Genomic DNA, 27,801 nt, shown 5'->3' on the forward strand with positions numbered 1-27,801 from the left:
ATGGAAAACAATTACACACCTGATTGGTCTGATGAGGAATGTGATACACCCCCCATCTAATTGGGCCAAATGCCCGTATTTGTGCGAGCCTCCTGCGAATGCAATTACCCTCACCTCTCCTGCTCTGCATAACTGAATATAATTGTCCTTCTCTGGTCATTTTCTGTCTGCGATCTCTTCTCAGCCGCTGCACATAAACTCGTCTAATGAAGCATACATGCTGCAGAGGCCGTCCTCTCTCTTCTGGTGTCACAGCATCAAGTCGTTCTCCTGTCTGGAAATCTCCTCCGTCACGCTCACTCCTATGAGCTCGCCGGATTCCAACCTGTCCTCCGGGCTACTAACTCCTCCGCCTGCCAAACCTCCTCTCCTTCCTCCTAAGCCTACCGAGGGATGCAGCATCCCGCGGCCTCGCGTAAACACACTATTTCCTTCTTTCTTTCTGCTCTTTGCTTTGTTGCTTGTCCCTTAGGCCTTTTCTATCTTCTGCTTTTGTCTTTTTCTGCTTCTTTTATTGCCTTGTGTTTAAAAATAGCTGTTTAGTTTTGTCTAGCACTTTGATTTCACTGCTTTGATGCCTTCTCTCACAGGCAGGGAGTATTTCCATGAAACCACAGTCTACAGACGTTTTCGACATGGTTCCCTTCTCCCCTGTGACACCACTGGTACCCACACAGGCCAGCAATGGCTGCCCACCACCACCACCCACCACATTACCACCAGATATAAGTGAGTAGTTACTTCAACACTATGTGATTATAAGATTTGCAGATTTTAATTAGTTCAGCTTAAAGATATATCCTGCAGCACTGAAGGATTGCAGCTGTTTAAGGCTAATTCCTTCTATTAAAGCTGTTCTTCCTCTGCAGTCAGCGTGACGTTTACCTGCTGTCTTTGTTTTTAGGGAAAGATCTGTTTGGTGCTGAGCCATTTGATCCATTCACCTGCGGGGCAGCTGACTTCCCTCCAGACATTCAGTCAAAGCTGGATGAGATGCAGGTGAGCTCCTGTCTGAGTCTGACTCCTCGCTTTGTGTTGTTTTTAAAGAACAGTATGGAGGCTGATTAAACAGTGAATCCTGGCCTGCTGTCAGCACTTTGAAGATTTTCAAACAAGATTTTCTCTTGTTTATTTGAACAAAGGCTTTGTGCATCATGGGCGATGGCTCAGAGGTGGGCACTTTCTGGAGAGTTTGGTCCTAATTGGCCTGCAGTGCACTGTATGCCAGCTCCAGTAGGCAGTTTATTCGAAGTATTTACTTTCACAGCAGATCACATTTGTCATGCTGTTGTCTATAAAGTGAAAAAACAAGCAGATGTGAGGGATCGCCTCATTCGCAGTCTTTATTAAGATTTATCACACACATAAAACCAGTTCAGCATTCATTTATAAATGCATCAAAACAAAGTCTTCTGTGTTCTCACTGAAGACTTTGTATTGATGCATTCAAGTGGAGTCAAAACAAGCGAGGATGCTCAGTGTTCTGTAAAATGTCTTAATATCACAGTGGAACATTTGTATGCAGCTCTATTTGTGGTTTGGTGGAGCAATAAGTAAAGAGATGAGTTTTTTATTGACTATTAAAAAAATAATAATGACAGTGTCTTATCAGTCCTCGCAGCCAATTTTATCAGACATAACACATAATTGTCCCGCGCTGTCTGGGAGTCTAAATGAAAGTCAGTCAATAGTGTTTCACCGGGAGCTCGTCCATGCTTCGTTTAGAGGGGACAAATCATTGCTGACACTTAATGGTTCTCAAACTGCAGGGCAGGTCAACAAACCACCAGCAAGGCTCGAAAGACTTCTGTTATTGTGATTGCAAACTAACATAATGTGATGCTCATCAAGTAAACATGTCAGTTAAACTGTCAATCTCGAAGATTTCAGTTTTGTTCTCTTGGGCGCCCCCTAATGGCAATAAACAATATTTGTGAGAGGACACTTCCCAATTTAAACAGATGTCCACAGTTGGCTCCCTTTGTCACGGTTCTAACTCTTGATTTTTCCCCCCTGGTGGTCGTTTTCCTTTTTAGACTGTTTGCCTTCATCTGAGCGTACAATTTGTTTTCTTTTTCTTTGGATTTTCACTTATTTTTGAAGTTGTATCTGTAGTCATCGATCTTCTCTTTGTTTGTTCAGCCATAGTAGATTACTGTTTACTCGCAACACTTGCAGAGACCGGAAAAGCATCCGCTTAGCTCCGCCTACCCTCTCTGGCAGACCAACCACTGCTGGCTGATGGAAAACGTGTCACTAACTGGGCGCCGCATGTGATTTTTTCCGTGAAAGTCGCCACAGACTGCAGATACAACAGATACAACTTCAAAAATAAGTGAAAATACAGAAAAGAAATACAGAAAAAGAAACACATTCGACGCTCAGATGAAGGCAAACAGTCTAAAAAGGAAAGCGACCATCAGCGAGGAAAATCAAGTCAACTTTTATCACCATAGGTGTCGCCAAAGAGAACGAAACTGAGATCTTAGAGATTACTACTTTAATGTTGAAATCAAGAAAGTGTGAGCATGTAAGCTAACTGTATTCAGGCAGCGTGGGATTAATTTTCTCACTAGAAGCTCGTGACAAAGTAAATGGAATTCAGCAGTTCAAAGTCTCCTCATGAGATTTTGTGAAACCAACTGATGTATGTTGAACTTGAAAAAACAATATGTTTAATCAAAAACGAATTACACTGCACTTGCTTTCCATTTACATTCAATCTGCTCTAAAGCCAGTTTTCATTTGCCACTGATAGTTAATCGCTGTAGCAGCTCCTGCTGGCTCCACTCCGTACCAGAGTTATTACCAAGGCAATATGTGAGGTTACCTACGTGACATTATTAAATGATCCGAGTACAAGGGAAGAATAGAGGCTTGATATTGAACCTCATCAGGGTTCACGTTTTATCATTATGATTATCAGAAGAAACCTCAGGTGTATTGAGGACACACAGAAAGTATCCATCATGTCTGTTTTTAATTTACAAGAGAGTGAATTTGATGAGTCTTCTGAGTCATCTATAAAGGCTCAATGTTCTAAATTAGAATGAAAATGGAAAAATGTAATGACTAAAAGTAATTGATAAAGTCTTACTTGATTCAGCTAAATTCCTATGTGATGTTTTACTAATATCTCTATATTGTTAACGGTTTAGAACAATTACGTTGTTTTGCGGTGGTATTTGGGAGTACAGACATGTTTCTGCCTGCAAAGTGGGCTTGGGGAAAACATTTGAGAACCAGTGCTTTAGCTTGGCATGCAATCAGACGATCATTACAAATACAGTTCATCTCTACAATCAGTCTTTCTCTCTGAGTTTGTGTAAAGGATTACATTGTGAGGTTTGAATTACACTCTGGTTACAAAGTAAGGACTTTTGGATTTTAAAAATCTGCTGAAACTTCTGTTTCTATTTGCAAAATAGTTGCAGGGTGTTGCCAGTAGGGGGAGATGTTGCACTTACACCCTTTATTTTCCTGCACTTTAACTTTTCCTTCAAGTTCTTCCTCTCCTTAATCACTAACAACTTATCTTCCTCTCTTGTCTGTTCCACCTGTAGCGTCAGAGATGGTTTGTACTCAGCTTCTCTGTCTGTGATTTTGTCTTGCATGCTTCGGGGGATGTTGCATGCTCTTACAAATCCAGTGTGATGTAAAACGCACTTCTTCCATCCTCTCTGAAGTGTTCATCTTTCTCTGAGGAGAGTTACGATACACAGCGGTGTGTTTGAGCCTTCATATTTTAGACTGTGGCTTATATACAGTGGCTTTAGGCAACCTGGAATGGGATCATTTTTAACTTAAAATGGTGCACACTGTAGTTTTTTAAGACTTGTGTATTGTTCATTTGTAATGTTTCTATTGCCTGGGGACTACAGGTGTAAATGAGCATTCTTGCTAACTCTGTACCCTGTAATTAATTTTGCTCTAACCCTCTCAAATTTTTAAATATAGTAAGATACATTAGACACTTAAACTAAGTTTTCAGGCAATTATTGCACATAATTCTGACACAGTTTTAGTGACAAATGTCACATTTGATACGTCAAATCAAGTGAAATAGGAACAATGAAATAACACAGCTTCTCTTTTTTATCTGATATTAAATTTCATATGAGTTTCAACAGCGCTTGTCCCATTAAGATGCATGCCTCGTTGTTTTCTTCAGAGTTTATGATCCTTCACATAATGCATGACCAAGCATGACTTAACAACCGTGCTGTGATGTCTGTTTTGTTTAGCACTTCAATAGCTCCGATCTAAGTATTACACAGACTCATGTAACCCCACAGAGACCATGTCAGTGTGGCTGAATGTCACAGCTCTGCTCTGCTGTGTCTTACAGGAGGGGTTCAAAATGGGACTAACCTTAGAGGGCACCGTCTTCTCCCTGGACCCGCTCGACGGACGCTGCTGATGCCAAGAAGATGCTCTTTGTCGCGTACTTTTAACTCGTTTGTATGAAGAAGTGCCAAAATCCACTCCACGGTCGAGTCAAGATGTCACACTTTTCATCTTGAGGTTTATATGCATTTGCATTTAGATTGGTTTTCTGATATTTCAAGGTAAACTCAGATCCATTATAGAAAAGAACTATTTTTGTAAAAGAAAAAACTTATGGAAGGATTAGTTTTGAGTACCTTTGCTTGCACAGGCAATGAGGGATGTAAATAGTCGAATATGTCCAATGGTACACAGAATTTTCATATGAGACAGTTTGTGTGTAGCACCATTTGAAATCTGTATTGTTAATACATTCCTGTTTGTATGGCGACGATAATAAATGGAATCTGTATCATTAACACAGCTTGACCATAACGTCACATATCTTATTTTACACAATATATAGTTAATAATCCAGTCTCATCTTTTTTATGGCTGACTCACAACCTTTGTTACTGACATTGAGTTGTTATATTTTTGTATCACACAACATGAAGTTGCCATTTCAGTATTTAGTCGACATATTTTTACTTTGTCATCATTTTAGTCTCCTCTTTTCTTGCACCAGAAGGCACTTTTACTGGACAGCCTCTGTCCACACACAGTACTATTCCCATTATTTTACTTTTGGTTGCATTGACTTTGTTGTTGCAGTTATTAAAGAAAAACTTACTGAAAAAAATACTTGTCATTATTTCTGTCATTTACAATTAATTAGGATAAGATAAGCTTTACTGAACCCCCACAAGGGAAATTGTTACAGCAGCTCACAAAACAGACAAATTAAGTAAAGTACATAAGTACTAAAAATAGAAAGTACAGGTGGCATACAAGATAAAAATTCTGACAATATAAATAATAACAGTAACAAAACTATCCACACTATGAACCTTTACTTTGTCGAAAGATATGCAGGGGTTATTTTTCTGCACAGAAAACAGTACAGTAATTTTTTAAAATCAAAAACACACATGGTGTGTAGTATTATGATTAAAACCAGAATAAGATTAAATTTTGCTGTATTATTGCACAGTGTTACGGCTGTATGTGCTTCCTGTTCTGTTTGTCCCTTTCCCCCTTCTATTCTAAACTCTGCAGGTGAACCTAATTGCTAATGAGGTGCACCTGGCCGTGGATCAGTAGTCAATTTAAGACACCAGCACTGACATCAAGAGAGGCTTCTGGAGTGGGGACTGCTGTGGTTCTGCCTCTCACACTGGGTTTTTGTGTTGTTGAGTTTCTCGTTGCTTTTGTTCGCCTTCAGTTAATAATTTGGTTGTTTAATTGTCATTTAATAAATCTCATGTATTTGAGTGTCTTAAGGTGTTCACATGGTTATATTTGGGTCAATTGTGGTTTGTTGTTAGCCCCATAGGGCTGCCTTAGGGTGGGGCGTAATTATTGCATAGCATGATATACTATGTATAGAAAGTAGAATATGTCTAATTGTAGTATGAATGCATGAAGGACCTGTGGTCGTGCTCCTTCTTGCATGGTGGGTGACTCAGTCTGCTGCTCAAGGAGCTGCTTAAGGCCCCCACAGTCTCATGCAGGGGGTGAGAAGGGTTGTCCATGATAGATGTCAGTTTTGCTAACATCCTCCAGAGTCCAGAGAACAGTCCAGGACAGAACTGGCCCTCCTTGTTCAGTCTCTCCCTGTCCCTCTCTGTGCTCCCTCCTCCCCAGCAGACCACTGCACATCTTGTACAGGACGTCTGTGTTGTGCAATATAAAGTTATTATTTTTGTATGTGAAATGTTCTCTTCTCATACAGATCTATATTATCAGCCCTGCTGCTTTCCATGGCTCTACAGGTTGCAGAGTTGATCAATCAATCCACCTTTGGACAAGAAATATCTCTATGGCTACGACACTCTGTGCAGACCCTCCTATAAAATGAATCCTGACGTTCGTGATCACATGACTTTTCCGTGTGTTTGGCACATCCATCGCCCTGACAGCTGATCATTTTGGACTTGAGTCTTCGTAGTATGTCAGATGACTTCCGCCTTGTGTCTAGTCCTTCTTGCTGTGGCCACTAGAGGTTGCCTCATAACTACGAACATAAACAGGGTCTTAAAAAGCTGTTTCACAGATGATATAGAGGGCTGTTTCTGATGAGCACAGTTTCCTTTTGGAACATTTTTTGAACAAAGTTTAGCTCACTCGTTCTTAGTTTCAAGACTTCCATTAGGATAGCATATCTTTGTGTTATATCTCAACCATGATTGGATGTATTGCTATGACATTTGGTACACAAACTGTATCTTCCCCACAGAAGGAATTCTAATACTTCTGATGACCCCCTTACACTTTAAAGCGACACGTTGTATGCTAATTAGCTTATGCTAGCATGCTAACAAACTGAGCTTAGGCAAAACAAACATCAGTGTGTTAGCATTGTCATTGTGTATGTTAGCATTCTGACATTAGCATTTAGTTTAAAACATTAATGTTCCAAACAAGGCTTTAGCCTAACAGGAGTGCTAGCATGGCAGCAGCGATGTAGACACTGAAGATACGTGAATGTTTGAATGTTGATAAAGTTTCAGGAGCAGTTCACGCTGCCCCTTCCGTACTTCAGATCAAATTCAAATCAAATTTTATTTGCATAGCACCAAATCGTAACCAGTTATCTCAAGACACTTTACAAAAAAGAACAGGTCTAAACCGAGAGACCCAACATGAATCCACCATGAGCAGTAATCAGCGACATTTGGCAACAGTACTTTCGTATTTCTTCACTTTAATCTGGTTTGAGCTACATGTATTCTAACATCACATTTTTCTGTATCTCTAATTTTCCGTGGGTATTTGCATCAGATTTTTTTACACTTACTCTACAGTACAGTACAAAGTTTTTTTAATAAGACCAGTTGAACTTCTGAAACAAGAACAGGCAGAGAGAAGTATTTTCAATATTTATTTTCTGCTTCCAGTGTGGAAAGCCCCTTTTCCTCCTCCTCCTCCTCCTCCTCCTCCTCCTCCTCCTCCTGCTGCTCCTCCTCCTCTCTGCCTCTGGGGTGTGAGCAGGCAGTCAAGCCTCTTAAAACTTACAAATCTATAATAAATATACTCAAAATGAACCAAATGGTCACAACAGAATTGCTAAAAGGCACAAACAAACAGCTTACATTAAAAAACAACTGTGAGACTATATTAAATACATAAATGCTTTTTAGCTACAAAATAGATCTAAAATAAGTTTGTGTGCAAAATGACAAACATGGAGAACCTAACTATACCTGAATTAATATGACAGGAGCTTTGGGGGGATTAACAAGCATATTGTTTAATTTGTTGCAAAGCAAGAAATACAAAGCAAACAGGCACTCACAGCCACCTTATTCTATAAAACTGAGTATAAAAAGGATTTCAAGAGCATATAAGTCCAGGATACTGAGAAAGGGGGAACTGACATGCATAAAAATAGAAAATGCTGTGCTACCTTTTACTGTATATCGAAAATTAAAGAGAAACAAAGTTACAAATCACCACACACCACTCACACGACACCTCATTCGTCTCTCCGTCGACGACAGAAAGATCTTTATTGGTATCCCCAAACCCTGCCCTGTACCGCGCAGCCGGGAGAAGTGCACAAGGTTCACACTACTTACAAAACAGCACCTGTGAAAACAAGATTTACATGTAGTGTCGTCGGTTCTCAGTTTCGGTGACGAGGTAGCTAACACTGAGGAATCGACAGTCTCAATGCGTCTTTAATGTTCCACGTGTCGGTACAGAGTTTCAAATAACTGGATACAGACATTGGTTCATCAAAACTGTCTTGAGAAAATACCTGCGCCAGTGAAGGCATCTTTGGCTGTATTGCTTCCTCAATAGCACCACAATGTTGTTTTATATTCAAACATTTAGAACAAGAAAGAATAGACATTTTGTAAAAAATAGTAGTGGCGGAACATTTAACGTAGCTTTGATGGGATTTTACTCGGCTTATAAACAGCAGTTATTATTTAAAGCTTTTATTTTCTTAAATCTTTGGCAATTTTGCTTCGTGAAATAAAATTGAAAGAACCGCTCTTCACTACAGAAAGAGTTAGCATCAAAATGCATCATGCTCGAAGTCAAACAAACACAAAAAGACAGGAATGATTCTGATTTTAACCATTTTTTTAGTCAATTCCAAACATTCATTGTAACTTACAAATCTTCGATGTCTTGAACTGGGTTGAAGGCACAATAAATATCTTGCCACAGGGCCACAATAGTCCTCAGTACTCGTATGTACAATGTGGCTGATCGCGTCAGCTGTCAGTTCAATAGTCTCAGGATTCTCCTCGACGCGTCCCAGCTGACGGTTTTACAAGAAGCACACAGGCCCGATGTCGACGCCGAACTCTTGATCTGAGCCACCAATGTCCACAGGGGCAATGTCCACAATAGGAAGTCTCGCTGTTTTCTGTGTCCTGTACTCAAACACTGTCTTGCCCCATCGGCCATTCGGTTGCTGCAAAATAAAGACAAATTGGAATTTAGAGAGTAACTCAAAGGCACTATATGATTGTTATTTCAATAATACAGTTAACATTATACCAGCTTTTTCTATTAAATGAATCTGGGCACTGACTTCAAAAAGTAGTTTTCTTTGCGTCATACCTTGACCCTTATTAAACATTTTTCTTATAGTCGAGAAACACTGACCAAAAAATTGATTATTGCACTGCAATGAATAGTCCCCAACACATTCATCGTCTTAAAATACTTCTTAAAGCTGCATAAATTGAATTTCAGCCACTAGGTGGCAGCACACAAAGCTATGAACACAACACCTAATGAATTACAGGTAATGTAGTTGTTATGCAGCATTCAGTTTCCTTTAAGCATCTATTTGGAGTCATGTTTCTGATAAAGTTAGGTCCTACATGTACTATCTTTTAGCTCTGTTTTGGTCTCCTTCAAAACAAGGATTTGTGTGTTACATGCTGCAAGTGTGTTACATGCTGCAAGGGGAGGGTTAGCAGGACTGTTGTCACTGCAATCTGCAACCTCACACACTGATCCTTTAATCTAAGGCCATGTCTACATGTTTTTCTCTCCTTCGTTTCCAATAAAACCCACAGCACGGCTATAAAAAATCCCACCCAAACGAAAACGCAAAAACACAACAGAAACACTGTCATGAGGAGGCCACAGCAACAGGTACACGATATAACCCAGTCATGCAAAGAAGAAGAAGAAAATCGCAGCCAATTAAAAGTCTGAAAAACATCAGTCACCGGAAGACTACCTGGCGGGCTGCAATGGCGCATCGAGGCAGGGGTACGATATATCAATATAGTGGACGAGTAACTGTACATATATGAGTAAACATGTAAAAAGTCCTGTTAGCAGGGATAGAAGCATCACTGTTTCTGTCTCGTTCATCATTTTGCAAGGAATGTCGCCTCATTTGTGACGTCAGGAGATATCGGCACATAGCCTGGCGTCACGAGCCAGAAACGCCATTTACCCCGTCTACACGTCTCTGTGAAAACGTAGTCTCTAAAAGTCTTCACCCTGGCCGGAGTTTTACAAAAGATCCGTTTTCAGTGACCTAAAACGGTTTGTGTGTGGACGAAAGGCCGAAACGCAGAGAAAAAGCTACATTTTGAAACAGTGCAGTCATGGCCTAAAACACTGATTAAAGCAGCTTTGTCAGCTGTAAACTACAGTATCCACCTATCTTAAATAAGAAATAACTCAAAATAACATAAATTAAACTAATTTATATTTAGGACTTTTTGTACATATATATGATTTAAGAGGTTTTAATAGATGGAAAAACTCATTGTTGGTTTTGACTGTTTCCTCTGATTTTCTGAGAAATAGTGAAATATAGGATTATAGCAGCCTTACAATGAATAAATAAGTTAAAGGAGCAAAGCCCCTCTCAGCGTGTAGAAACTTACTGAGCAGGAGTCCTCCACCACTGTGTATCTGAAGCGGTTGTTTCCCTCTGCTTTGAGCTCCAGATCGTTGGAGCCCTTGAGGATCACAGCTTTCTTGTAGTTGCCGTTCTTCTCGTCCTTGTAGCCCACAGAGTTCTTGCAGTGGTAGGTGATGGTCTGAGAGGCCTCTTTAGAGAGCAGGCGGATGAAGGTCATCTGGACCGTGACGGAGTTGGCCGGCTGATCTTTGTTGCCATAAGCGAACTAGGGAAACAAATAAAGTAATTAATACAGAGCAAATACAGAGCACAAAACTCCAGCATTTTTCCAGCAAATGAGTTTATGTGCACCTGATCTGAGGACACATTTCTCCCTCTGCATGTAGTTGTTTTTATGTTTAATTAACTGAACACGTTCCTTACAAGATTCTTCTTCTATAATGTCTTTAACAACATCATAGATTGTTTGTAGCTTCCTCTGCTCCCCTCTCTCTCCCCATCACCAAAATGTAAGCGCTCACATGTGTTCCACGGTTGATGTCAGCTCCGAACCACACAGGTTTGTTCCTGGAAGAGCTCCACCACGCTTTACGAGGAATGCTGGCCGGGTTGGCAGAGATGCAGGTCTCTCCGGTGTCCATGTTGCAGTGCACTTTGATGGCGTCCTCCACACTGCCTTGGTTTGGATCCACCCAGAATTCACCTACACAACAACACGGTCAGTGTGCGGTACACAGACATTTGTTCTTGGATGATTTATCTGCAGCTGCTATGGCTGCATCAGTAAAATAAATCTGTTTTATTGCATATAATTAAGTCTAGTTCACAGTTCAAAACATCGCCCTGACAATATTACTAGATTTAAAAACACAGGAGAGATGAACAGGACAAATAACAGCGAAGCTAGGGGCTTAATAAACTAAAGGACAAAGATAAAGAAGAAATACTACTCACCGCTCTTCTTCATGGGATAGCATCTCTTCAGGTCATCGCAGGTCCTGGCAGGATGTTTCTTCGTGCCGTCAGGACTCTTCATGCTGTTGATCTGGCTGCTGAGGGCCTTCAGGGTGGCCTGCACGCCGGGGTCCACGGCCACGATGGTAGAGGAGTTGCTGTTGGGAAGAGCCTCGTCCTCGCTGAACTCAGGAGGAGGAGGAGGGCCGGAATCTTCGTAATCGTGAGGGCCGCCGAACAGGTCGTCCATGGCAGCCATGGGGGGTCCTGGGGGACCAGGGGGGCCTGCGGGGCCAGGCTCTCCTGGAGGGCCCTGTGGATTTAGGAGTAGTGGGGTATTTTCAACATTAGTTATTAATATGTTTCTGTTGTTTTTATTTAGTGGTTCAAACTGCGTACTTTGTGTTCCCCGTCTACTGAACATCTGTTGAAAAGATGTTCAACCATTTAATGACAGTCTGATCTTTTTATTAGCTGGCTGTACTACTGCCGGTTTTTTAAGTGAATTTCATTATCTTCTCATAAGTTCATCACAAATACTTCCTCTCTATAAAAAGGGACAGTACCTCTGGTCCGATTTCTCCACTCAGTCCACGAGTTCCGGGAGGACCCATTGGTCCTGGCTGGCCGATGTATCCCTCCTTTCCATGAGGCCCAATAGGTCCAGGAGGCCCCTGAATCATATCACAGTAAAAGTCAAAATTAGCTGTTTGATTTAAGATATAAACATAAAGCTGGCATGAAATTCAAATATATATTGTCTTTATCTATGAAAATGTATGTGAGTACAAAAGATGAAATTGATGAAAACAAATGGAACTGTAATACTTACCCTCGGCCCACCTGGTCCAATAATTCCTGGAGCTCCCTGCTCACCTGTCGTACCCTGAGGGTAAGAAAAGTCTCTTTATATTTATATCATTCAAAAACACAAATATTTTGGTGCCGGTTTAGCTCAGCGGTTAAATCGGCGGCCATGTGCGGTGGCTACAGTCCTCCATGCGGCGGGTTCAACTCCCACCCTCGGCCCTTTGCCGCGTCTCATCCCCACTCTCTTCCCCTGTTTCCAACATTATCAACTGTCTTCTCACAATAAAGGCATATCAGGTCAAAAAATTATCTAAAAAAAAACATTTTTCACAGATTCACCAGCGCTTCATGGCTACAACTTACAGGATGATACTCGAGTAGAAGAACTTACAATAACTCCAGCATTAAAATAGAAAGCTTTTAGAGAATACGACAGAAATTAATTCCCACTTTTATTCATTAGAAAGTACTTTTTATGTTTTCATAGGTTCTAAAGGTCTTTTTCTGTTTATCGACTTGTCCTTCATTTACATCAGGCAGGCTTTTCATTTACACCCACATTGCATCATTCATAACATGACATTCTCCATGGTCTGATGCCTTGGATCAAAAAGCTTTGAGAAACCTTGGACTGCAGTGATTTCCTCAGTCACAACTGACATCGATTTGAGCTTCTAAACCTTCTCTGATAATATTGAAAAGGTGAATGGGTGAATGATGAACAACCTTGGTTGTCCCTACAGAGTTTTGTCTAAATGAGCCATAAAGCAGAAACTATTTTGCTAAGAAGGAACAAGACTAAGAACAGAGCGAGCAGAAGACTCCAAGGAGAGAGAACTGTGTGCAGGCACTGTCTTTGGAAAACTTTAAAAAGAACCAGAAACTTTTAAAAAGTGAAGTGAATGAATTTGAACTATTTACCACATCATTTGATTGGCATATAGAACAGCGTTGGCTAAAGTGAATCTGACTGACGGAGAAAAAACTGTATACAGATGCATGTTTAAGAGAGAACGTGACTCAGATGAGTCAGCTTGATCAGGCTGGATTACTGTGAACTGGATTACTGAGCACCAGTGGAACTTACTGGAGGTCCAGGAAGACCCTGCAGACCAGTGAAGCCTCTGTGACCCTTCTGCCCTCTCTCTCCATGATCACCCAGGTCACCCTTATCTCCTCTTGGTCCTTGGGGTCCCTGTATTAGAGAGATTTGAGAAATTTAAGTTTTAGTTTGGAAATAACAAGGTTTATATCAAAGTTCTGAGTTCTGAACATAAAAAGACTCACCACTAATCCTCTCTTTCCAGCGGAACCAGGGGGACCCACAGGTCCTCTTGAGCCCTGAAAACAGGTCAAATCGTTAGAAAGCCCTCGGGGGGAATAAAAGATCTCTGCCAGCTCTGAAAAACTCTCCAACTCCTTCTTATAGCCAAACACAGCATTCCTAGCACCTAATATAACTTCATTACACTCCAAAGACGCTCTAAGGGCTCGAATCCTGTGTTCTTAGTTCACATATGACTCTGGTATTCCAGTCCTGTGTCCTGCCGATGGACTGACAGACAAACTAACACAGAGAGCAGAAGATTCCAGGAGAAACAGAAGCATAAGAGTCCACTTACAGCGTCTCCTCTCCTTCCAGCATCACCCGGTGCTCCAACAGGACCTGGCGGGCCAGGAAGTCCCTGAGGACCAACCAAACCTTCCGGACCAGAATCTCCTCGGTCTCCCTGCAAAAGAAACCACCCATTAGACACTTGCAACAATGCAACAAAAGTTTTGATTCTCGTTGTCTCTCTTACTCTTTGTCCCAGCCTTCCATCTTTGCCTGGTGGACCGTCAGATCCTGCAGGACCCTGAGGAGCAGACAGAAAACAGTAAGACAACTTAGAGACACCCTCTGGTGAAATCAATGGAGAACCTCTAGAACATTTAGAAGTTGTACTTACATCAGGACCAGGATCACCACGAGGTCCATTCAATCCAGGAGAACCAACTGGACCTGGGGGACCCTTATCTCCAGGTGTTCCTGTGGATCCCTGTTTTCCTGGTGGACCCTAAAAAAGATGAAAAAAGGCGACTAAAGAGGACACTCCACTTAACACACACTCATCAAAATATAAACAACATGACATGAAGAGTTAAGTTCATGTCTTAAAAATGCTACATACCCCCGGTCCTGGTAGGCCAGGCATCCCGCGCTCTCCTCTCTGACCAGGAAGACCCACAATGCCTCTCTGTCCTGTAGTTCCAGCTGGGCCTGGAGGACCATCAGGACCCTAGAGCCACAGATTTAGATTAAAAACTGAGGGTGATGCTTCTGTAGCTCAACATAATGTTACTTGTCAGTAAAGAAATAAAATGTGATGTCATTTCAGTATCATCTTTTTACCGTTGGTCCGTCCTCTCCAGAGTCCCCTTTGTCTCCCGGGCTGCCTGGTGGTCCTGCTGGCCCTCGCTCTCCTTGTCTTCCAGGCGGTCCGTGGTCTCCACGAAGACCACCAGGACCCTCTTTCCCAGGTGGTCCAAGAGGTCCAGGTTCTCCAAGTGGACCCTGGAAGATATGAAATGGTCAGCAGGTAAATTCAGACAAATTATGTTGCACAACCTGCTGTCCTTCTACATATGAAAGCAAGTGTTTATAATTGTTCCAAAAGGCCAGTAATGGTGAGACACTGTTAAATACCTGTGCACACCTGGCCATTTGCTGCGTAAAGTGTATATGGTCATAGATAGTCTGTTTTAGAATGCTTCCCTTCCAACAGGTTTACAGATGTTCTTTAATGATTCAACATGTGATCAATAACATCAGGACAATCTTGTCTGTGAATATTCCACTGGACTGCAAGATAATATTGCTACACTTGTAACCAACAGGCATAGAAGAAAATGGTTGCACCTACAATTGGTGCTTGTAACAACATTGCCCAATGTATGACAATGGAGAGAATAGAATAACATATACCTTGAAAAACAAATGAGTGTTTATGAAGGAATCTGGAAACAATTTGGTGATTTTATAAAAAGTGGAAATATTGGAGAGCTTTCACTTGATGAAAACGCAGAACAAATCTCTCAAAATATTAATGTAGTGGTAGACCCCAGAAGGGGATGATGGCATGTTCTGGAATTTTCTTTTAGCACTGGTGTAACTTTTTGAATTGACACATCTTCATATGTATACATGTATGCATATTTTAGAGGTATCACTGATTGTACGATTGTTAATGTCACATTCTATATTGATTCTGGCTGTAAATGTAAGGGTGATGTTAAGAGACAGAATAAGTGGGTATGTGGGAGGGAGGATGGGTGGGTCGAGGGCGGTATGTTTATGCTGATGATTGTACTATGAAAATCAATAAAGACTTCAAATGAGTCAAAAAGTACTACAACATTTGCACTAAACACACACCAGTACACTCTGTACGGGATAGAGTAGGTGCACTAAAAAATACACTAGGCTGTGGCAAGATGACCCTTATTTTGAAACTTGTATGACAAATGTTTCTTCCTGTTACCCTAACTGTGTTTTCATACAAACTCGGGTGAGAACTTACAGTTGGGCCTGGTGGGCCGACTCTTCCTGCAGATCCAGGGAAACCAGTGGGGCCCTGCAAGCAGAGAATTATACAAGGTCCTCAGTTAGAAGATTGCAACTGAATGCAACATCTGCAGTTTGGAGAAGCTAAATTAGTTCTGTAATTATGAGGTGAACTTACTGGTGCACCCTGAGTTCCTCTTCCGCCTTTCAGCCCAGCAACACCAGTTGGTCCCTACAAAAACAACACTTATTAGACAAACATCTATCTGTATTAAATGTTGAACACAGTTGCACTAATATCCCAACAGTAGTTTTCATCTCATCTCTGTGTGTTGCAACTTACAGGAGGTCCGTGAGCACCAGATAAGCCTTGAGGCCCTGGTGATCCAGCATCTCCTTTCTGACCTGGCTCTCCAGGCTCTCCCTTGACTCCAGGTTGGCCATCAGGACCCTGGGAAATGTTGGTGATAAGTTAGAATCTTTCATTACTTTTACATCCCCCACTGGGATATCTCTCAAGATCAATTTATTGTATACAGACAATACAAACATAACAGTGAATGAGTACTTACAAGGGGTCCAACAAATCCAACAGCACCTATGGGACCAGGATCACCTCTTGCTCCCTGTCATAGGAGATACATCATTACATTAAACCACACTAATAATGTACATTCATTCTGAAAAGCTGAGTAAAAACAATCTACTTCATGTATGACTTGAAAACACTGAAAGGTTCTACTCACTGGTACTCCTCTGGATCCTGGTGGTCCATGTGGTCCTTTGGGCCCAGGTTCTCCCTGCAAAGATACCACAGGTTACTCTCTACATTCAATTCTACGATCATTCAGTGAGCCTGTGCTTTCCAGTATTTTTGAGGTTTGCAAAGGCACTGTCAGCCAAAGAGTGTCCTTCACAGGCTGCAACATGCTATCAAACACAGCCAAGAACATAAGAAGCAGAAGGATTAACAGCATAGCGGGCATCCTGGGAGCTGACGCTTTCCCAGAACACGACTTGTCTCAGCCTGGAATCATTATGATGTAAAAAGCAGCCTCTTCATGTGTGTTAGAGAGAAAACACTCTACCTTCTCTCCACTGGGTCCAGCAGGTCCTAGCGGGCCGACAGGACCCGGGGCTCCCTGTTCAGACAAAACAAAATGTGGTTGGAGATCTCAGAGTGAACAAGTCCTGACAAGACTCAGATTTGCAAAAATACACAAAAAAAAGTGAAGGACAGTTTGCTTACTCTTGCACCATCATTTCCAGCTGTACCCTCTGATCCTTTCTCACCAATGGCTCCCTGTGCAAAAGACATTAAAGTTATTGGCAGGCATAATCACTCCAGTTGGCAAAGTGCTCTGACATCTAATTCAAACTCAGACTTGTTGATTGTTACATAACAACTAGCATCTTCAGATCTCCAAAGATCACTAGTGTGAACTTCCACTGGAACAAATTGCTTGATTATGTGGTTTTGCAACCACATGTTAAACCATTTTTCAGTCAAGACACATGTAGTGTTATTATTTATGTGTAATTTAGAAAACACAAAATTAGCAGCATTAAAAAAAGATGTTGATGCACTTACTCTGTCACCTTTGGGCCCAGGAGGGCCAGAGATGCCCCTCTCTCCTGGCATTCCCTGAAGGCCTGGAGGGCCAACGTCACCAAGTGCCCCAGGAGGACCAGGACTGCCCTTCATGGACAAGAACAGAGGTTAATGGGCTTATTGCCTACATGTATTGCACATGTATTGAATTATTACTTTCTTTTTTAGCACTACCCACCAACAATTATATGTTATGTCGCAAACTTTTACATGCTTTTGTCTAAAATTCCTGCAGCAGTCTGTTCTGGATGTCTCTGTGTGATATGCTGATAGAATGAGTCTGACAAACTGTAGCCCTTTCATGCATGAGTAATAAAACAAAGAAATACAGGGGGGGATTCAATAGAACTTTTTGGAATTTGTCGCCAAAAAGGTGGAGTTGTTGTCATGATCAGTGGAAACTGAGCTTGAGCACAGAGCTCTGCAGCGCACTTTGGGGTGCATTTAACCATTTGCGTGTGCTTTGTGTCATTTGCACAGGTCCAGCGGCGCAAAAGCTGTGCAATCCTTTAGTGAATTAGGCCCATAGTTTTTTAATCTTTAAACATTTTGTCCAATGTTTATGTATTTTGACAACAGTTAACCAGTAACCTTATAAATGTAGACTGTAGTGGACGCCGTGCATGAAAGGCCTACATACACTACCACTCAAAAGTTTGGACACATTTTCTCATACAAGTGAATAGGAATGTGTGTCCAAACTTTTGACTGTTAATGTAGTATGTGACATGCACTAGTAGTATATGTGCCCTTATAACTATAACTTTTAAAATAATGATACCACACTATTGCTCTAACCAACAGTACATTCTGCAGTCCTTGAGATACAGGTGATGCGTCTTTACAGTACCTTTGGTCCATCTGGACCAGGTGCTCCAGGGATCCCCTTAGGCCCCTGCAGACCAGTTGAACCCAGCTCTCCTCTCTCCCCTGGAATGCCTCGCTCTCCCTGAGGAAGAAAAGGCACCAGATTCATTCTCACTGTAGCTATTCAATTTACCACTCACCTAAACAATCAAATGTACCAACCCTTGGTCCAATTTGTCCCACAGCGCCGAGCTCTCCAGGGATACCCTGAAGGAAACAAAAGCATTGTTTATGTGCAGTCAGAACTGCTGATAAGTTTCACAATATCACCTAATATCACAGTGTAAAGGATATAAAGACGGTTTAGAGATGGTAGGATAGCTTGAAAGGAGCTGCGGTTCCACTCACCAGGTCGCCTGGTTTTCCAGGTTCTCCAGGAGGTCCTTGATTTCCAGGTAAACCCTAAGAACACGAGACAGTCGAACATGACCATTAGAGCACTTAGTTCGTTCACTGTGTGGCAACATTCTCACATCTTATGAGCTACCAAACACATCTACGCACCTGGAATCCATTTACACCTGGAGGCCCCTGCTCTCCTCTGTCTCCTGCGACCCCCTGTGAGAGAACACAGTTACGACTCAGTCATTTGTGAAAGCAGTAAAAAATGCTATTAATACAACAATTCAGACACTTACAGATGGGCCAGGAGGTCCAGCCGGGCCGACTTCTCCATCTTTTCCTGGTGGACCCTAAAGACAAATTGTCAATTAACAAACCTGTCTTATAGTAATCCGGATGGGCTGGTGTGGATGATTTCCTGAAGGTGTGGGAGGTTTTAAGGAGTTTTCAAATGGCTTACTAATGACATCTGTGGTAAAGAGGCTCATTTAAAATCACTTAATACATACAGCATAAAATGTCGATCCATGCTGTTTCTTTGCTAATATGCTCTTTATTCTTGCTATGCTTACTTTTGCAAAATCTGTGAATCTCCTGCCTTTATTTTATCAGAGAAAAATATCTCTGTCATCGCATCACATGTTGATTAAAGACCAAAGTTTTCAACAAACTTATAACATTCATAAAGAGTACTTACCCTTTGACCTGCTACTCCTGCAGATCCTTGTTCACCTGTCTTTCCTGGGTCACCCTTTGAGAATAAGAAGCATGTTTGAATTTATAACTGGAAATGAAAACAGACTGATTTGACTGACTATGAAAGCAAAGCTTTGAGGTACTCTGCAGCCTTACGTTGAAGCCCTTGGGGCCTGGCACTCCCATGGTTCCTGCAGGTCCTCTGTTCCCGATGGACCCTGCAGGGCCTGGACGACCATCTTCACCTGGGGCTCCCTTAACAATGCAAACCAAACTTTGACTCACTTGAATAATTTCTTATAATTTATCCAAACCTTATAGCCAACTCTAATGTCTGATGGTGAATGTGATTAGGACAGTAACCTACCAGTGGTCCTGGCTTGCCCTCTGCACCCTGGACTCCAGGGGTTCCAGTAAGACCCTAGGATTAAGAGATACAATTGTAAGCAATAGAAAGGTGGGATATGGACATTGACAAAGTAAATGTTATGATACAGGTGATATAGTTGTTTGAAATTGGAATGCCAAGATCGGCAGTGTTACCCTTGCACCTGGAAGACCAGGTTCTCCTGTACGACCTGGGTCCCCTAGTGAACCTTTGGGCCCTGGGGGGCCAGACGTTCCACGATCTCCTTGAGCACCCTTTAGAAAGAAGAGAAACAAATCACCCACAGCACAAACTTTTTTATCATCTGGCAGCTACGATGTGCTTCAAACATTTGCCCATTTGTTTAAATATACAGCGGTAGAAGAATTTCTAAAGATAATAGTGTTACTGTACCTTAGGGCCTGGCAACCCATCAGCACCAGGGAATCCTCTGTTACCAGGAGATCCCTGAAAAACAGAATATGTGTTAGACTCTACATCATGTTCAAAGTACTGGAACTACTCGCTGAAGAAAGTCCCCTAACATTTGCACCAAACATAAAGAGGAAACCTTCAGACCATCTTCTACGCTGGCTTTTTTTGATCAGGGTCTTTGGACTCTTTGGGCAACTTAGATTCTCCAGTTCACCTAACTTTCAGACTGTGGCAGGAAAACACTATAAAGACATTGGAAAAACATGCAAAGTCCATGAAGAAAGGCCACAGCTTCCTGGGACTCAAACCCTTGACTTTTTTTGCTGAGAGATGGCAGTGTCAACCATCACCATGCCATTTACCCTGAGTCATATTCACTGCATAAATGGGAGCATTTCCAATTTCTCACACAAGTTAACCTAAGGGATTCAATGTTTCCTATTTCTTCCCCTGATGGATTAGTTTTCTTCCTCTCATACATTGAGATGACCCGTGTTCTTCAAGTGCAGCTCTGTGACTGATGAATGTTACAGTAGGAGCCAGAATGCCGACTCACTCTTTCTCCGACAGGACCAAGAGGGCCCACAGAGCCAGAGTCACCACGTGGTCCGCGCTTTCCTTCTTCGCCCTGAGGTCCAAGTACTCCCTGGGATCCTGGAGGACCCTAGACATTAAGACACAACCCAGAAAATTATGTGAAACATGTTCCCTTGCTTAAATTAGACATCCTTGTTCAAAAAATGTCCAACAAAGCAGAATTCAAATGAGTTAGTTCTATATATGTTTGAAGCTTACTGATTCTCCTTTAGGTCCAGATTCTCCTTTGAATCCTGGTACACCAACATCTCCCTGTCACACACAAGTGCAAAAACAAGTCGAGTCCTGAGCATATCAAGTGGTTCTTTCAGTTTAAACTAGATAACAACCTCAAAAAATTAAGAATTTTCAAGAAGTGAGGCAAGTGTACCAGTTGTCCTTTGATACCAGGCTGACCAGTGCTTCCCTGAGGTCCTGGTGGGCCAGGAGGTCCAAGATGGCCGCCTGGACCTTGTGGACCAAGATTACCCTGTGAGGAGACAGTGTATGTCACTTTCAGGTATCCTTATCCTCAATACTTGATAAGTTCTTTTTAATATACGAGGAACATACCACTGGTCCTTTGGCACCTGGTCCACCATCTGTACCCATGGGTCCCTAAAAACACAAACATCCATTCAACAATGAGGATCGTTTGGATCGCAGTTGATCAAAAGTAGCTTATTTCATAAGATCTTTATGATGTTTCTGTGTATAGTGTGTAAGTAAAGTAAGATATTAACCCTGAGGCCAGCAGGTCCAGCTCTGCCAAGGTGACCGGTCTCTCCTCTCTGTCCCTGAGGGCCCTCTGGACCTCGGACTCCTGTTGGGCCAGGTTGTCCCTGTGGAGGATCACAGGTCATGATTGGAAAGGTGACTACTGTTTGAATTGTTAATTTTCGAAAGGCTTACTCTGGATTCAGTGCAGTAATAAGTATTAGCAAACCAAATGACTATGGTTATTAATGTGATCAGTAAAAATAAGTTATTGCTTTCCATTCAAAAGTCATTAAAATCGTCCATTAGCATGAGCCTATAGAAGACAGCCTTGTTGTGAAGTGTTTTACTGTACTGACCTTCATTCCTGGGCCTCCTGGATATCCAGGAGGGCCACTGAGACCCAAGGGACCCTGTTAAACCATCAACAACAATAAATCTTTAGAAATACGAGCTGAGAATGTGCAAACACGACAAACCTTTAACATGAATATGTGTTAAACTATTTCAAGCTGCGTTTCATCCAGAGGAACTAGGGACTTCAGAAGGTACTCATTGGGTTTTCACCTTGGAGACCAGGGACTATACCCCAAAAATTGTCCCTGCTAGGGGGGGGGAGTACTTTCTGCTGACTTAGGGTTTGGGCTGGGGGAACCCTTTGATGTCTTGAAAAGTACCCTCTGGTACTCAAAGTCCCAGGTTCTTTTGGTAGAAACATGGCTTCAGATTGTAACTCAAGAGCACAGTAAATCCAAAAGTGTACATCACTTACCATTGGACCAGGTTTCCCGATGTTACCAGGTGAACCACGCTTACCCTGAAATGTAAGAAATAAATATATTGAATTGTAATTAAACTCTGGTCTTAGATCAAAATGGTGTCCCTTTTTACAAAATGCAACCCCCCATTACTTCAAAGATCTGTGAAATAAGAAAGAAACATAAGTATGGTTGAAGATTTTTCTGATGCATCCTTACAGCTATACCACTTGGTCCAGAGCGTCCCCTCTCTCCCGACATTCCAGCAGGACCCTGTTGCACAAAAAAGTGAAGCGTTAGTAAGTTCTTATATTCTCATTTGGGCTGCTCCAAGCAGCTTAAAAGTTCGTTTCAGACCTCCTTAAGCGTACAGCAGCTCTATGGAGACCTTAAAAGCATTAAAAATGGAAATTTTGAGAATATAACTTACCATGGGTCCAGGTCCTCCCATTGGACCAGGAGGCCCTGTTGCACCCTAGGAAACAAAAAAAGTAGAAGTTTAGTTCCAATACTAATATCACTGAGAAATCTGCCAATCAACCAAACAAACAAACAGCTGACAGAATTAAAAAGCATGTTTGGTTTTCACTCTTTTGTACCTTGGATCCAACAGCTCCGGTTTCACCTTTTTGGCCAATGAGTCCACCATGGCCCTGTGACCAAGAACAAGAAGTTTTAGTATCTCTGCTGTCAATGTAAAGTGACAGTCAATGCACCCTGAGCTGTAAACTATATAAATAAATACAATATTCAGTTCAATGTGAGGGCTTATAAAGTAAGTCTGGTGCAACATTCACATAAAAAAAGAACATGTTAAAGGATAGGCCATTCAATTCTGTGAACTCACCCTGTGACCCTTCAGCCCAGGAGGCCCGGGTGTACCTGGAAATCCTCTTGATCCCTGAGATATGTGACATTGAACAGCAGTCAGTAAAAATCAACTGAAAATGCACTGACAGCATTTATCATGGGCCATTATTCTGTGTCCGCAAGCTTACCGCTGATCCAGGGAATCCAACCTCTCCAGAATTTCCTGCTTTGCCTGGCTCTCCCTGTGTGAGGACACGACATACTGTAAACATCTCACATAAGGTGCAGAGCTCAGGCTCTCTGTAGAGCTTTGTAGCTTTTTCACTTATTGTTAACAACATAGACAAATATTGTATATTGCTTTATTTACCACTTAGTTTAAAGGGAGACTTAACATTCTGTCAGTGTGGTATGAAAACAAAGGGTTTGCAGGTATACGTATAAAACCTGAGCTGACTTACATCTTCACCTGGTTTCCCTGCAGGGCCCTCGGGTCCCCTCTGCCCAGATGGACCCTGAAAAGACACATTCAGATTGTAAACATCCAGCAACAACCGGTCCTACTGAAATCTGTCGCAAATGGACTGAGCCAAACAAACTGTATGTGTTTACAGAGGGTGTTGTGTTGTTCTTGCAAACAAGGAGAATACCATAACGGACATCGAAATCACATGCAGTCTGACCAAGTGTACTCCGACCATACACACAAAAGAATGATGTCATACCATATGTCCTGGATCACCAACTTCTCCAGGGGGTCCTTGAGGTCCAGAATGACCCTTAGAGGAGAAGGGGAAACATTTAAAACACAGAGAACAAAACATGCTGAATAAAAGACAAAGACAAAAAAGTATGTCCAGTGTTTCTAAGCTTGGAGTGGACTTACAGGTGTGCCGCTTGGCCCAGGAGGTCCTCTTGCACCAGCCTCTCCCTGAAACAAACATGATGGAAAATCAAACGATGATCAGGAAACAGAATGATCCACAAAAGAGTGAACCATGCTCCCTGAGGTTAGAGCAAGATAGTGTGAATCTTTCATTTCACGTTTCATCACAAGCAATGTTCCTTTAATTACTCTCCCGGTCTACGCCACGAACTTTCTCCGGTAACTTTAGAGATGTTTCACAGTGAATGAGATAACTTACAAAAATAGGCTTTCCTGCCCTGTGCTTGTATTCCAGTCAAACTACATTAAAGTAACAACGCAATTAAAAAGGTGAAACCAAATGATTCATCTCTTCTCGTCTTTATGTCCAGGACACTTCTTCACGATTCATGAAGCATTGCTTGATTTCTGTCTACCAAAGTGGTGCAGTTGTGTACTTGCTAATTTAAACATATAATGTTCTTGCTAATTAAAATACTTTATTTATCCTAATCTGTAGCCAGTACAGATATTTTAATGGTGTTAAACTGCTTAAAAAGTCTTAATCATAAATTTTCACCTTTTATAACAACAATTATTATATATATATATCCATATATACATATATTCTGTACATTATTTTAAATTTCCTACATTTGATTAAGTCTTCTGTGAGGATACGTTCATGGTAAGAAGCGTCAGGAAGAGCATCCAATAATACATAATATCCAGATTAAAGGAGAACTTCAAATTAAATATATCAAGTGTTGCACGGTCGTCATGAAGATCTCTATTCAAGTTGTAAAAAGTTGTGTTGTGTCTTTTGAAGCTTTGGAGCGAGCGCTCAAAAGTCTGAAGAATTAACCTCAGTGACATCATCAGGGTAAGGGAGGTTTCATTTTTAACACTGAAAGCCTGTGTTACAAACTTTGTAATATCCAAAACTGTTAAACGTGGGTGTTAACAAGGCATGTATGGTTTGGCAAAGAGTTAAGGTCGAACTGTGGAAAATGAATAAATATGATACATTGAAAATATTTGATAAGCTCAAAGCTCCTTGAATTTATGAAAGTGCAATGCTTAATTGTGGTCGTACCTCTGTCTTATGTTCACAGCTGAAAAAGCAATTTAAATCTTTATTTATATATCCTCAGATTACAAAATCATTTCAAAGAACATATGACACCCTCTGTTACTAGAGCCCTGGTTACAGATGTAATAACTTAATAAACAATCCAAACATTAGAATGCTGTTCCTGTATCTTTACTGCCAAATCAAACCTCATTATAAAAGCGCATTAAGAGCTATTGTATGCTGTTTGGCTGAAAATGAGAAACATTGTCAGATGAGGTGACTTCATGTTTTGCAAACATCCTCTCACCCTTGAGCCGGTCAGCATGCCCTGAGGTCCCATCTTTCCCTCCGACATTCCGGCCATCTCAGATCCCAGGCCCTGCAGGTGAACAACACGCACTTTAGTCCAGTCAGTGTGTTTCCATCGTTCATCGGTGTCATTCAGCATGTACAATGAAGGTGTTCCACATCATGTAAGGATGAGTTGGTGTGTCTACATTACAGCAGAAATGTTGGTTTCATATCTGTCTTGTGTTTGGTCTTTCTGTGCATGTTAGCGCAGACATGTAGGTACGAATGTGAGTCTGCAGCACATGAGAGATGTGCACCACTCACTCCTGGGTGTGTTGGATGTCCTGGAGGTCCTGGTTCACCGGGCTGACCTGGTATTCCAGGCTCTCCATCATAACCTGCAGAGCCCCGCAGTCCCTAGAGACGGAGAAAGAGAGAGAGAGAGAGAGAGAGAGAGAGATTAACTTTCTAAAGACTTTAAAAATACACTGATTCTTCCTTGTGTGGCTTTGGAAACAAACAATCAATGCTAAGACACTTTGCTTTGGTCCAGATGTCCAGTAATGTTACAAGTGGTTAGAGCCAGTCCAGTTTTAATACAATGATGCAGTTTATTTGTGTTGCTTTATGAAGCGTGAACTGTACAGATCTGAAAGAAAAGCACTGGCTTTGTACAAATAAATCACCCTCAAAATGCTGCCTTCCACTCTACCAAGAGGAGCACATCCATTTATCAACCTGCTTCTTTTACTGCCTGCGAAGCACATCACACATCAACCTGCCATATTGCATTACATTTTGGCTGCTCGTCTCCTCCCTTTAACCAAAAAAACCCAAACATTTATAAATATATGCATGCATACAGGACAGTATTTTCCTTTTCTTTTGAACTCTTTGGCTAGTTTGACAGCAGCAGAGTTCTGCGTCATTCTCATGACCCCTGCAGGAAAAGGTCAAGTCAAGATGTCATGTGAATTCTGTCTGACCGAGCGAGGCTTCCAGTGAAATATGAAGACACATATTATCAAAAATAGATAGAAAGATATATTTTAGTCTGAGCAATAAAACCACAAGGATGATTCCATCCCACAGTATTGCTGCTGAATCCAGATCCAGCGACAACTTCCACAGAAAGACAAAGACAGACGTTCTCGATTGCTAATATCTGAGCTAATTTGACTTTAGAATGTGAAAGGTTACCTTCTTACTAACCCTTGTTCTACATACAAGCGTGCAGGCACACTTTTTATCATAATTTACAGATATTTAATACAAGTTGGTAGTGTTCGTATGTGGAACATGTTGGTAAAATGAAGGTTAATGTAAAGTTTAATTCATTAGATACTGCTGTGGTGTCTCACTTTTGTGTTCTGTCGTTCATCCACCACAAATAAATCTGATACATTTGCATTCATCTTTGATATTTCTGATTACATTCAGTGATGCGAAGAGAGGTTAATCTGATCAACTGCTTTGCCATTTGAGTATAATCTGATCTATTTGTAGTTGCATCTTGTATCGTCAGTGGAGACGTGTGGACGTGACTTACAGGCCTTCCTTTGTTTCCACGAGCTCCTCTCTCTCCTGCAGAGCCGGGAGGTCCCTGTTGGGATGAAAAAAAACAGAACCAATAAAAATCAGAGAGTGATAATAATGCAATCACATCAAAACCATGTGATGCCTGTCTGGATATCTCACAGAGGTGCTTATAAATGTCACAGTGACTCAGAGGACGAACGCGTTGTGCACAAGTCCTTTTAAGGTGAAGTTAGAACTGTTAACTGTCCTCTAATGCCATCTAGTGTCAGTTCAAGTGGCTCAAAAATCACAGAAAAACTGGAAAATGTGTCATTTTGGATGCTGGAAATGATTATTATAACAACAAGCCGAGGTGCTCACCATAGGTCCAGGGCGGCCTCTGATACCAGTCACCTGCGGGGAGAGCGTCAACACATGTCATATTCTGCATTCAGGTCTTTTGGACTCATCTTTAAGTGATTAAAAGGTTTATATTTAACACTCACAAGTGGGACATCTCCGGGTTCTCCCTTCTGACCCTGAATAAACAGACAAAGGCTGTCAAACACATGCTCCAAGATGGAGATTAAATCAGCATATTAATGATAACGTAGTAACAATCACTAAACTGTGCCTCACCCTGTAAACTCTGCCTCCACCTCCACCTCCACCTCCACCTCCACCTAAATGGGGGAAAAGCATATAACGATCACATTATTTTTTCATCATACCATAAATGCAGAGTACGGAAGCCCTGAAAGGCAAAATATTTGGTGAAGTATTTTAAAAATCTGATCTAAATTGTTTTCTCCGTCTGTGATATAAGAGTAGGTAAAAACAAAACATTCTTGGATAATTCCTTATAAGTTTTTATTAGTTTATTTTTTCATGTATTGTAAAAAAACAAAAAAAAACCAATCATCTTTATAAGTCACCTTTTTTGTCTCAGTAAGCAGTTAAAAACAAAAAATTGGCAGTTTTGTTTTTTTTATGGCTAACTTTATTCAGTGATTGTTGTTGTAGTACTCATTTCAACCACAAGAGACATTAAGTCATCAACACAGAAGAGAAAACTATTTCAGATCAGACTTTGGAAAAAGAAACACAATTTTTTTGCCATTTGCCTCTCAGGGTTTCCGTAGAACAGAGAGTATGTTAGGTAAGGTACAAAAGGTACAGCTCAGAAAGCAGAAGCAGCTTGAAACAGAATCATCTGTCATCATGCAGG

General features: G+C 41.4%; 2 protein-coding genes across 7 annotated transcripts in view; one reads left to right on the forward strand and one right to left on the reverse strand.

Moving 5' to 3' along the window:
- The window catches only part of gulp1a (GULP PTB domain containing engulfment adaptor 1a), a 97,538-nt gene extending 92,425 nt beyond the window's left edge, over nucleotides 1–5,113 (forward strand). For 5 of the 6 annotated variants that reach the window (XM_069663127.1, XM_069663132.1, XM_069663128.1 and 2 more), the window contains 4 exons: nucleotides 185–415; nucleotides 591–729; nucleotides 905–999; nucleotides 4,349–5,113. In XM_069663127.1, coding sequence (XP_069519228.1) covers nucleotides 185–415; nucleotides 591–729; nucleotides 905–999; nucleotides 4,349–4,420 — 537 coding nt within the window. In that variant the 3' untranslated portion in view covers nucleotides 4,421–5,113. The remainder of the gene's footprint in view (nucleotides 1–184; nucleotides 416–590; nucleotides 730–904; nucleotides 1,000–4,348) is intronic. The other variant, XM_069663133.1, reaches the window with a different exon arrangement.
- A 2,245-nt stretch (nucleotides 5,114–7,358) lies between these two features.
- Nucleotides 7,359–27,801, reverse strand: part of col5a2a (collagen, type V, alpha 2a) — a 44,287-nt gene continuing 23,844 nt past the window's right edge. The window contains exons 3-54 of the mRNA XM_069662729.1: nucleotides 27,213–27,256; nucleotides 27,080–27,112; nucleotides 26,955–26,987; nucleotides 26,605–26,658; nucleotides 25,380–25,472; nucleotides 25,072–25,143; nucleotides 23,711–23,755; nucleotides 23,550–23,603; nucleotides 23,286–23,339; nucleotides 23,013–23,066; nucleotides 22,862–22,915; nucleotides 22,614–22,667; nucleotides 22,445–22,489; nucleotides 22,234–22,287; nucleotides 22,029–22,073; nucleotides 21,616–21,669; nucleotides 21,283–21,381; nucleotides 21,113–21,157; nucleotides 20,931–21,029; nucleotides 20,759–20,812; nucleotides 20,520–20,627; nucleotides 19,943–19,996; nucleotides 19,705–19,803; nucleotides 19,529–19,582; nucleotides 19,318–19,416; nucleotides 19,163–19,216; nucleotides 18,762–18,815; nucleotides 18,628–18,681; nucleotides 18,472–18,525; nucleotides 18,286–18,330; nucleotides 18,107–18,205; nucleotides 17,236–17,343; nucleotides 16,894–16,947; nucleotides 16,733–16,786; nucleotides 16,391–16,444; nucleotides 16,217–16,270; nucleotides 15,988–16,095; nucleotides 15,823–15,876; nucleotides 15,661–15,714; nucleotides 14,493–14,654; nucleotides 14,272–14,379; nucleotides 14,050–14,157; nucleotides 13,903–13,956; nucleotides 13,723–13,830; nucleotides 13,388–13,441; nucleotides 13,188–13,295; nucleotides 12,123–12,176; nucleotides 11,857–11,964; nucleotides 11,291–11,603; nucleotides 10,858–11,039; nucleotides 10,359–10,601; nucleotides 7,359–8,917 (exon numbers count right to left, since the gene is read on the reverse strand). Coding sequence (XP_069518830.1) covers nucleotides 8,771–8,917; nucleotides 10,359–10,601; nucleotides 10,858–11,039; nucleotides 11,291–11,603; nucleotides 11,857–11,964; nucleotides 12,123–12,176; nucleotides 13,188–13,295; nucleotides 13,388–13,441; nucleotides 13,723–13,830; nucleotides 13,903–13,956; nucleotides 14,050–14,157; nucleotides 14,272–14,379; nucleotides 14,493–14,654; nucleotides 15,661–15,714; nucleotides 15,823–15,876; nucleotides 15,988–16,095; nucleotides 16,217–16,270; nucleotides 16,391–16,444; nucleotides 16,733–16,786; nucleotides 16,894–16,947; nucleotides 17,236–17,343; nucleotides 18,107–18,205; nucleotides 18,286–18,330; nucleotides 18,472–18,525; nucleotides 18,628–18,681; nucleotides 18,762–18,815; nucleotides 19,163–19,216; nucleotides 19,318–19,416; nucleotides 19,529–19,582; nucleotides 19,705–19,803; nucleotides 19,943–19,996; nucleotides 20,520–20,627; nucleotides 20,759–20,812; nucleotides 20,931–21,029; nucleotides 21,113–21,157; nucleotides 21,283–21,381; nucleotides 21,616–21,669; nucleotides 22,029–22,073; nucleotides 22,234–22,287; nucleotides 22,445–22,489; nucleotides 22,614–22,667; nucleotides 22,862–22,915; nucleotides 23,013–23,066; nucleotides 23,286–23,339; nucleotides 23,550–23,603; nucleotides 23,711–23,755; nucleotides 25,072–25,143; nucleotides 25,380–25,472; nucleotides 26,605–26,658; nucleotides 26,955–26,987; nucleotides 27,080–27,112; nucleotides 27,213–27,256 — 4,202 coding nt within the window. The 3' untranslated portion in view covers nucleotides 7,359–8,770. The remainder of the gene's footprint in view (nucleotides 8,918–10,358; nucleotides 10,602–10,857; nucleotides 11,040–11,290; nucleotides 11,604–11,856; nucleotides 11,965–12,122; nucleotides 12,177–13,187; nucleotides 13,296–13,387; nucleotides 13,442–13,722; nucleotides 13,831–13,902; nucleotides 13,957–14,049; nucleotides 14,158–14,271; nucleotides 14,380–14,492; nucleotides 14,655–15,660; nucleotides 15,715–15,822; nucleotides 15,877–15,987; nucleotides 16,096–16,216; nucleotides 16,271–16,390; nucleotides 16,445–16,732; nucleotides 16,787–16,893; nucleotides 16,948–17,235; nucleotides 17,344–18,106; nucleotides 18,206–18,285; nucleotides 18,331–18,471; nucleotides 18,526–18,627; nucleotides 18,682–18,761; nucleotides 18,816–19,162; nucleotides 19,217–19,317; nucleotides 19,417–19,528; nucleotides 19,583–19,704; nucleotides 19,804–19,942; nucleotides 19,997–20,519; nucleotides 20,628–20,758; nucleotides 20,813–20,930; nucleotides 21,030–21,112; nucleotides 21,158–21,282; nucleotides 21,382–21,615; nucleotides 21,670–22,028; nucleotides 22,074–22,233; nucleotides 22,288–22,444; nucleotides 22,490–22,613; nucleotides 22,668–22,861; nucleotides 22,916–23,012; nucleotides 23,067–23,285; nucleotides 23,340–23,549; nucleotides 23,604–23,710; nucleotides 23,756–25,071; nucleotides 25,144–25,379; nucleotides 25,473–26,604; nucleotides 26,659–26,954; nucleotides 26,988–27,079; nucleotides 27,113–27,212; nucleotides 27,257–27,801) is intronic.

This window comes from Semicossyphus pulcher, unplaced genomic scaffold (assembly GCF_022749685.1).
Source record: "Semicossyphus pulcher isolate SPU_LCO1_2020_fin unplaced genomic scaffold, fSemPul1.0.p SCAF_15, whole genome shotgun sequence".
NCBI lineage: Eukaryota > Metazoa > Chordata > Actinopteri > Labriformes > Labridae > Semicossyphus > Semicossyphus pulcher.